Raw genomic sequence first — 10,634 nt, forward strand, 5'->3', positions numbered from 1 at the left:
TTAGTTTTATTTGTAGGGTAATTTGAAGCAGAAAGACTATCGGAATAATCCGCTTACAGCTGAAGCCCTGGAAAACTAAATTAGAAGTGGCAAGTGAAATAACAGAAGATGAATCACAACATGCGTCATAAAATTTCTTTGGAAGATGCCAAGTCTGCATAAAAGAAATTGGGAATCATTTACAAGAGCTGCTATGATATTAAGGTAAGAAAATAAAAATCATTGACTGCTTCTTTTCATTTCTTTATGAAAATGAGGCTGTTTCTTAATTCCTTCTTATTGAAGAGAACAGCAGCTGTATCCAGTGGGAAGGATCGGTACAATTCTAGGGGAATACAGCCTGGCCTTTCCATCTGCTTGTTATATGCACCTCGCTTGAGTTTACCATTAACTATTGTGACCAGATGTCCAATTTATAATGGGATTGTCCCTTCTTTTAGTGTCTGTCCCACTGTCACAAAAGAAACTTAACAGAACATACAATTGTCCTGTTTTTTTCTCTCTACATTGGCAGGAGGTAAATATAACTTTTTTTTTTTTGCTTAACGTCGCACCGACACAAATATAACATTTAAAACATCTAAAATTCAAAATTGTAATGGTGCTGTACTCTGTTGACAATTTACCTCAACTATTAAGCATATTCTTTTATTGATCTTGTCCACTTCATTCTTGATACTTTCCATATTTATGATAAATAATATAGGTGACAATACACTTGCTTGTCTCAATCCTGTCTTCACTTGGAACCATCTTGTTTGATCAAAACTGAGAACCAAGGCAATGACTGAGAAAGTTTCACTCAATCATCATCCCATTTTTCCTTCATATTACTACATTCAAAATAAACCGTCTCCACAATAAAAACTACTTCTATCATAAATGAGTATGAGTAATACTACAAGTCACACAACATTCATACCTAGTGGAACCACCAAGTAAATATCATCAGAACAATGTTACTGTAAAGGAAACTTGAATCGAACTAAAAGAAGTGTAAATTAGCCAATAATATTTTTGTATGTCATTCATTCATTTATTCATTCATTCATTCATTCATTCATTCGTTCATGTTGAAATTATTTGTAGAATTTATAGCTGATGTCAATTACCTCTTGTCTAGTTGTTGTTGTTGTTGTTGTTGGCTGTGGTAATGTTGCTGCTGTTATTGTTGTGGATGTAGTTAATGATGACATTTCCACTTCTCTATTGTCAATCTCAACAGGAATTTCTTGTGTTTGAGATACCAGATGTACTTCTACTGGCGATTCTGATTCACTGTTCACAAAATTTCCTTTAGATTGACTTTCTTCCAGGTAACTTTTTCCTAATATATCTGCTGTGCTATTTTGTTCTTCAGTCACAAGTTTGTCTGAAGCAATTCTTGATTTAGAAAGTTCATCAAATTGTTTATTCACATTGTTTAATTTGGAATTCACATTTGAGCATTGGTCAATACCATCTCCTCCATTATCAATAGGAAAAGTTTGACTTGGCATTATAGTGTCCTCTTTATCATTTGTAAATCCCATTTTCATTTCCAAATTGCCTTCTTGTGTACTTTCTTTTATAATGGCCTCTTTAGATGAGGATAATTTAGTATCACATTCTGAATGGGGTCTGTGTTCATTATGTAGCAGGGATAAATATCTGGTAACTTGAGCCTTTGTATCACCACTAGCTAAAAGAGTACCAGTGTCTACCAGCCTTTCTGTTGAAGAATAAATTATATCTCCAGAATAAAATGTCTGATTGATATTTTTAGAGCGAAATGTCTGATTTTTGTATTCACCAATTGGATTACTCTCTTTATCAGCACATACGAAATTATGAGTGATATTCATGTCATTACCAACTATTTTGCCTTTATCTTGCTCTGTCATAAACTTATTTTGGCCACCTCTGTATGGAAAAGCAACATGCTGCTTCTCCTCTCCAGTATGAATGCCTGGGGCAGTTCCTAAAATACACTGATATGTATCTCTATAGCAAGACAGAAGATGTTGAAATAGCATTGGGTTAAATATATTCTCTAGACCATCTTCCTCAGCAGCCATTTGCATTAGACAATCTGTTGAGGTACTACCACCTACAGCCCCTTCTTCCTGCCTGAAGATAGAACTGGATGGATTTTTAATTGGAACAGATTGTTTATCTTGAATTTCCTCTTCAGAGGTGGCTTCCTTTCTCTGGTGAGGTACACCGCATTTTATATCCAAAGCTTTTTGGGAACTTTCAAAGGGATGTTTAGTATACACTACTCTCTGGAGATCCTGACTTTGTGATTTCCTGAATTGGTCATTCCTGTTACCCACATTACTGTCTACACATTTTGAATCTTCATTACATAACTGTCTAGTGGCATGTAATGGTAACATGTCACATGATATTTTTGGATTGTTTATATCAGTTTCTTCTTCAAGACAAGAATAACATGAAACAGGATTATCCTCTTTGTGAATTACAGTCTCTAATCTCTTTTTCAACCTTCTTGTAATTTCATCCATTTCAGAGAGTGTCTGCCTGTAACAAAGCAAAATGTCAACATTTTCTGAATATTACTGTCTAATGTCTAAATAACAAATCAAGTCATGTAAGAAGAGATAGGCACAAGAAAAGAAACACATAATAGGATAAATGCAATGACAAATCAGTGTGGGGAAAGGGATGAACAGAAAGAGGAAAAATATGATGCAAGTTTGTATTGCCAATATGTACTGATGTTTCAGTAAATATGAGAATATTTCTAAATATACAGCTTCTTTCTTACACTGCAAAAATTAATTAGAAAAATTAGTAACTTCCTGTTCATCATCATCATCATCATCATCATCATCATCATCCCTTCAGTACTATATATTTTAATAGATAGTGTGATACAATATTACCTACACTTAAAATATGAGTTTTTTTAAAGTTTGAACAATTAATTTTACAAATTCTAAAAACTGGTTGAAGAAAATAGGAATGGTAAATGTACCGTACTTCAAAACGGACAATTCTCCAAAACAGGGCAAGCCACATCATACGAGAGAAGCAACAAATTTAAAGATCATGAAGAACCTACAAAACTATCAATGAAATTAAATGAAATGGCGTGTGGCCTCCTGAGAAGCCTGGTGCAGGTCTTTTGATTTAAAGCCCGTAAGCGACCTGCGCGTCGTAATGAGGATGAAATTATGATGAATACGGCACATACACCCAGTCCCGGTGCCAGGGGAATTAACCAATTATGGTTAAAATTCCCGAACCTGCTGGGAATTGAACCCGGAATCCCTGGGACCAAAGGCCAGCAAGCTAACCACTTAGCCATGGAGCCGGACAAAACTATCAGTAAAGCTGTATCACCTAGAACTAGTACTGGAATTCATTATAAACTTGATAGTTATATATCATCCACTGTGAATTTGGGATTGGTTTAAATCTGTCTGGATACTAGGTGACACAGGAAAGCAATAGATTAAAACAGACATACAGGTGAAGATTTAAGAGTTCACCGATTTAGTGACTGAACCATGCTCTATCGGACTAAATGTTATTTCTATTTCCAACAAATTTCATGCCTGACAACCTTAAAAAAAAAACTTAGAAGTGTGTGGAGTATAATCAGGGGGAGTTGGAAGTAACATTTTAGTCAAAAACATTAATATTATATGGATAGTACGTAGGCGTACTTTCTTGTAAGCACAATACATTAAAAATTATTCAAAATTAATTTTAAAACAAGAGAAACATGTACATTAAAGGAAAAACAATGAGAGATTTAAAAACACAAGGTACCCTAGCACACAAGTTCCTTTACATTTAAAACAAAGTCATATAATAATATTTGTATAAAAATGTATATTTCTTCTTAATCAAACAGGATCTTCACCAGTAACACTAAACTGTTGACCTTTTTGTATGAATAACAAGATGGAAAACACGATTGGCAGTCATATGAAATATTTATTTGATTACTGTATGCACGAAGGAGCTATACTAAATAAATGGAGAGTAGCTATAGTAGCCCTAGATTACAAGAGAAAAGATGGTAAACATAACATGGATAATTACAGGCCAGTCAGCTTGACATGTGTTGCATGTAAGCTCTGGAAAGCATTCTTTCTGATTATATTAGGCACATTTGCAAAATTACAATTTGGTCAAGTTACAGCAGATATTTTAGATTCAGGAGATCAAATGGACCATATCGCTGTTGACACATCCAAGGCTTTTGATAGGATTGATCATGGGAGACTGCTGTCAAAAATGAGGGCTGCTGGACTAGCCAAAAGAGTGGTTCAATGGAAGGCTGAATTTCTAGAAAGTAGAACTCAGAGAATTAGAGTAGGTGTGATGTTTGGGACATCACTGAATGTTTTTAATTATTGAACTATATATTTAATTGATAAGATGTATATATTTAATCACTGATAGGTCATTTTAAATTAATATGTATATATATATATATATAGGGCTTTTATCATCCATTTCAATCATCATTTAATTTCTTTGTATCGCGGCTATAACGTATTCTGAACGAACAAATTATTGGGTAAAGTATTTCAACATCACGCATATTTATAACTTGCAGTAAATTTTCCAATAGCCGTTGTGAGGTGACCAGAGTCAGCAGGCTAATTTCAGCCCAGTTCCAGGAAAAGTACGTCATCGAGGTTACGAGAGATATTACCCTCTCCACCTCATGAAAAGACAGTTGATACATTATTAACACCCACTTTTCAAACTCAGCTTCGAGACGCTTTATTTCAGCGGGAAAGTTCAGCCTATGTGAATGAACGTAATGAAGCAACGTGATGGATGCACAGCTATACAAGGGAGAAGGGATGAGACCTCGAATCTTACTGGACCATGTGATATGGCTGATGGAAGGAGACTTTTGAACCAATATATACCACCGACAAGGGCTGGAGAGGACACTAACATTCTCATTCAGACTCACATTCGGAGATTCGGACATTCTGATTCTGATTCTCACGCTTGGAAGGTACTCTTACTACGATTCTACGTCTACACATCGGAGAAGATTTTAACTTAGTTCACTTCGCATCTGAGTATATTCTACTCAAAAGTTACTCTCATTGGGACTTGTTAACTCAATGACGAGAGGTAGTCAACGGGAGACCGGTTCTAACTGGTATAGGGGAGGAGAGCTTTTATTATGAATTTAGCTACGCTACTGTTCCGTAATACGGAAGAATACGAAGGTATTCTCTCCATGAACATAACCCATGGTGGTTTTGCACTTAAAATTAGGACTCATTACGACTTTATGTAAGGAGTACAATAGGAAGTGTTAAAGACAGGAAATGTGGATGTAGGACTGGAATCCAACAACAGATGAGGCAGCCTGTACGAGAGATCCACCCATCTTCAGCTTCAAGACAACAGAGTCTACATTTGGTGAGCTTATGGCATAAGTTACTGCAAGTCTTCGCGCAACAGTTCATTTTTAAAATTAATTTCATTCAATTTTCTTTTGCTTCCGTAAGTTCAGATTTCGTTAATACGCCGTTACGTCACGTTTTTCATCTTAATAAATAGCTGTTTTAATTGGTATTTTATGAAATAATTATTAATGATCCTTAAATTCCAAGTTAGTGTACTTAATGATTTGTGTTCCGTTCACCCCACCCCTGGGAGTTTTTTGAGTCTCATTACGTATTTTTATTTATTATTATTAATTATCTGCTTTTGTTTTCAAGCCATAAGCTTGAAGACTGGCGCCCTTGGGATACTGTTTCTGGAGAAACAATGACATATCATTTATTTATTTTAATATTAAAGTGACCCGCCACGTTATAAATTTGTCATACATCTGTGGGCGAAGTGGGTACGCTACATAGGTGAGCCATTATCTGATCCTGTATTGATTAAGAGAGGGATCTTGAAGGACAGTATTATTGGACTTTTATGTAAATGTGAGTATCACCAAACAAGTGGCTGTGTGGTGTGGGTCACATAGCTGTCAGCTTGCATTTAGGAAACAGTGGTTTCGAACTCCACTGTCAGCAGCCCTGAAGATGGTTTCTTGTGGTTTCCCACTTCCACAGTCTGTGTAGGTGCAACAAAAAGCAAATTGTAAAAAAAAAATTAAAAAATTAAAATATTTCAATAAATTTCCGAGTTCATTGAAACCATTTAAGGAAACAATTTTTTTTTGCTAGTTGCTTTACGTCGCAACGACACAGATACGTCTTATGGCGACGATGGGACAGGAAAGGCTCAGGAATGGGAAGGAAGCAGCCGTGGACTTAATTAAGGTACAGCCCCAGCATTTGCCTGGTGTGAAAATGGGAAACTACGGAAAACCACCTTCAGGGCTGCCGACAGTGGTGTTTGAACCCACTATCTCCTGGCTGTGAGCTCACAGCTGTGCGCTTCTAACCGCACGGCCAACTCGCCCGGTATTTAAGAAAAGAAAAAATAGGTAAAAAATTTATGGGGAATCTGCTACCTGGGTGACAGTCCTAAATGCAGATCAGTGATGAGTGACCTGAAGAGCACTTGTCTTCTTACATTCCACACATTACATCACTATGGAGGGAAACTAGTGGCAGTCTCAGTTCAGCTTGAAACAAATACATTGTGAATTCATTAAGTACAGAATTTATATTTTGTCGTTTGTTACCTTTTGACAATTCAAGCACTACTTCATCTTCGGATTCTGCGAGGACTCATTCCTTTACAGTCTGATTGGACAGTGTCTTGGAGCTTAAGGGACTCTGGATCTTGGATATTTATGATGAACCAAATCTGAGTTGAGAGCCAAGAAATGACTTAGGCTAGTGGCATACAAGAGAGAATATGAGATGTTGTAATGTATTTTAGGTTGTTGAAAGTTTTAATGCATCTTAACTGCACACAGGCAGTAAATGAGGTAGATGTGACACATTTTAGTTTGTTAATGTTATGCATATATTGAAAGTATGACATGTAGGTATAATATTGAAATTAAATATAGCAGATTTTTAGCAGCGTAATTTGAGCTGCACGTTACAAGGAACTTGTCCCATTTTCCGAAGCATAAATAATAAAGTCAATGATGATATCCCGATTCAGATTACATTGATAATTAAGAATGAATGTTGGTTGAAATCCAGTTCAGGAAGATTGTATATTTGAAGTTATATAATTTATAAGGCACTTATGTTGGATCATGTATGACTCGAAGTCACTGTAAATATCATAAGAAATATTTCTATTTTCAAGTAAGACATGTGTTTAAAAGGGTAGGCTATATTAAATAACACTTGTATGTTTTCTTATTCATCCACCTATTCAAAACAATACAATTTTGAAAATTAGGACATTGTCCTTAACAAAATTGTTAACATGAAATTAATATATTAGATGGTACATCAATAGTAGGCATCATCAGCCATATTTTTCACCTTAGGATAGATCAGGTACCTGATTGGAAATTATTTATGAGTGCTGTTAAAGGCTATGTCGTTTAAAATGTATTGGAGATTGTTAAACAACTATTACAATATGAAATGTAATATGGTGTTACTTGACAATATTTGTGATAATATTGGAGTCTAAAACATGATTTTTTTTTGCTATTGACTTTACGTCGCACCGACACAGATATGTCTTATGGTGACGATGGGACAGGAAAGGTCTAGGACTGGGAAGGATGCGGCCGTGGCCTTAATTAAGGTACGCCCCAGCATTTGCCTGGTGTGAAAATGGGAAACCGCGGAAAACCATCTTCAGTACTGCCGACAGTGGGGTACGAACCTACTATCTCCCGAATACTGGATACTGGCCGTACTTAAGCGATTGCAGCTATCGAGCTCGGTAAAATATGATAATTATTTGAGGATTATGACATATTAAAAGATACTACAATAAAGATAAAAATCAGAAAACACATTCCATTTAGCTGTCAGATGGCATATTATTAAAAACTTATGGAAAGTTGAGCAATGTAATGGTCGTTGGTTCTTGAAGTTAATAAATATTGATTTTCATTTATTTGCTTATAAATTTTGAAGAATTTTCATATGGCCTGGTTCCATTTGAGATAATAGTAGTTGGAAATGTTGGTGCCGTAGGCTATATTGAAGTCTTTGTAGGCGTCATTAGACCATCTTCTTTGATGTGGTAAGAGTTTGTAATGGGTATGGCTCTTTGCTGTTGGGCGTGTTGAGGTGAGCGTATTAGTTCGAAGGGAACTCATCATACCTTTGGCTAATCACCAAATGACAACAACGTTGCCTTCCAACTAATACGCTCACCTCAATCCGCCCAACAGCAAAGAGCAATACCCATTACAAACTCTTACCACATCAAAGAAGATGGTCTAATGATGCCTACAAAGACTTCAATATAGCCTACGGCACCAACATTTCCAACTACTATTATCTCAAAAGGAACCAGGCAATATGAAAATTCTTCAAAATTTATAAGCAAACTAGCAAGACACCCGTGCTTCGCTACAGTATTATAATGAAATTTATAATTGAATGCTTTATGTTTTACATATAATCCAACGAAATTCGCGATCTAACTCGTTTTCTGAGAGAATCCACCAAAATTCGTGATCTGACCAGTTTTCTGAGAGATTACGGCAAAATTCCTCCCATTTTTCAATCTTTCTTTCCAGCAATCGATTTCGTACTTCCTGGGCTAGGTCCAGGTATTCCACCCGGCACGTTGGGTCCCTAAATCTTTGCCATCTTCTCCTATAAGCATTTTAATATGGATCAAATCCTTGAGGAGACCCAGCATGGTGCCGTCTTGAGTGCCCTGGCAGTACTGAACCCGCGGCCGGACTGTAATCGTAGTCATTACCCGGCCAGGACCCGTTTCCAGCGCGATCCGCACATTTTGACGACGGTCCAGAACATTATTATTATTATTATTATTATTATTATTATTATTATTATTATTATTATTGATGGTCTGGAACCCATAGCAAGATGCAAGACCGCTACTTGGCGGTAAATTATATCCTCTGCCATTGTCGTTGCTGACAATGTGACCAGCATCATCGTCGCACGTAGGCAAGTGCGCAAGATTTCTGGCAACACGAATTATTTACTTCCGTGAATTATTGACCTTATTATAGAGGTGAACAATTACGCGGTCAATATCATTCATATGGTTTATTTCAAGTGTGTTTAAATTTTTATTTATATGCCGGGAGAATCTACTGTAATCTAACTTTATATACTCCAAAGGAAAAGATGGTTCTTGAAAACGAACCCAAAAAAGATTAAAAATGATCAGTTTATGATCAGAATAAGTACATTATGAACAGTAAAATCAATTGGTCTCAACTCCTTTTTCACCTCAATGTCGTTACGTTGATTTACCCCTCCCCCCCCAAAAAAATAGAAGGCAAGTTTCCTTATGCTTAAAGGAGATTCCAAAGATTCCCGTTAAAAATACTTGTCTCTTTAATAGTAAAGGATCTTCTAAATACCAATTATCATGACTGTAACATCTTCAGTTTTTGAGATATGTGTCCACATAAAAGGAATTCAACTCCTTTTCACCCCCGCCCCCAAAATTATTTCGCCCACGTACAGTACACCACTGCTGTAGACACGTTGAACAGTCCACTGTGAAACACTAACAAATCCAGCACCCTCACGCACCGTATGGCCATGGGCACGTCCAAACACGATTGCCACTCTTGCCACTCTGTCACATCCTTATATCTACCCATGTTGACGTAGACTGTCCGCTTGAAACATCAATGTCTCACTGATCAGTACTGGCTTATGCTCACGTAGAGGCAGTGAGAGGGCAACGCACTGCCGCCTGAGCCACGGAGGCTCCAGAATACAGCAATACTAATCAGAAATCTGAGTTTACATATTTGAAGTGAAGACAATTCCTCTCATGTTCAGAGCCGATTTCAGAGCGGATCTCAATTTTATGTCTGTAACAACTTCAGTTTTTATTAGTTGTAAGTATCCTCATACAATTAATTCAATTAATTTTTCAATTTTTCACCCCCCCCCCCCCCTTCATTGGATTTTCCGAGAATACATGTTTGTTTAATTTTAAAGCAGATTCCAAATACCAATTTTCACGTCTGCAAAATCTTTCGTTTTTGAGAAATAGTATCCTCATACAAATAATTCAACTAAATTTTCAATTTCTCTCCTCCCTTTAGGTGGATTTCTGAAAACAAATAATACGTATTCCTTTATTTTTAAAGGAAATTCCAAATACCAAATTTCACGTCTGTAACATCTTCAGCTTTTGAGATATCAGCATCGTAATTAAAAGAATTCAACCCCATTTTCAGTCACTTTTACCCCTCCACAAAATTTGTTTTTCAGAAAACAAAAAATACATATTTCTTTATTTTCAATAGAGATAAAAAATACTATTTTTCACTTTGGTAACATGTTAAGCTCTTGAGATATACAGTACTGCAGAAATGCTCATTTTATAATTTCACCCCCTTTTTAGTTCCCCTTAAGTGGAGTTTCCAAAAACAAATCACCTATGTTTCTTTAATTTTACAGGAGATTCCAAATACCAATTTTTATGTCTGGAACATTTTACATTTCTGAGATATACTGTAGATATAGTCTTTCTAAAAATTCACCCCAATTTGCCACTCCTGTTTAACCCCCATTAATTAGATTTTCAAAAAAAAAATT

General features: G+C 36.1%; 1 protein-coding gene across 1 annotated transcript in view; it reads right to left on the reverse strand.

The window, feature by feature from the left end:
• Positions 1-9,685, reverse strand: part of LOC136863678 (uncharacterized) — a 51,699-nt gene extending 42,014 nt beyond the window's left edge. The window contains exons 1-2 of the mRNA XM_068226033.1: positions 9,615-9,685; positions 1,113-2,523 (exon numbers count right to left, since the gene is read on the reverse strand). Of these exons, the coding sequence (XP_068082134.1) occupies positions 1,113-2,523; positions 9,615-9,685 (1,482 nt within the window). The remainder of the gene's footprint in view (positions 1-1,112; positions 2,524-9,614) is intronic.
• Between the last annotated feature and the right edge of the window lie 949 nt (positions 9,686-10,634).

The sequence above is a fragment of the Anabrus simplex genome, chromosome 2 (genome assembly GCF_040414725.1).
Source record: "Anabrus simplex isolate iqAnaSimp1 chromosome 2, ASM4041472v1, whole genome shotgun sequence".
Lineage (NCBI taxonomy): Eukaryota > Metazoa > Arthropoda > Insecta > Orthoptera > Tettigoniidae > Anabrus > Anabrus simplex.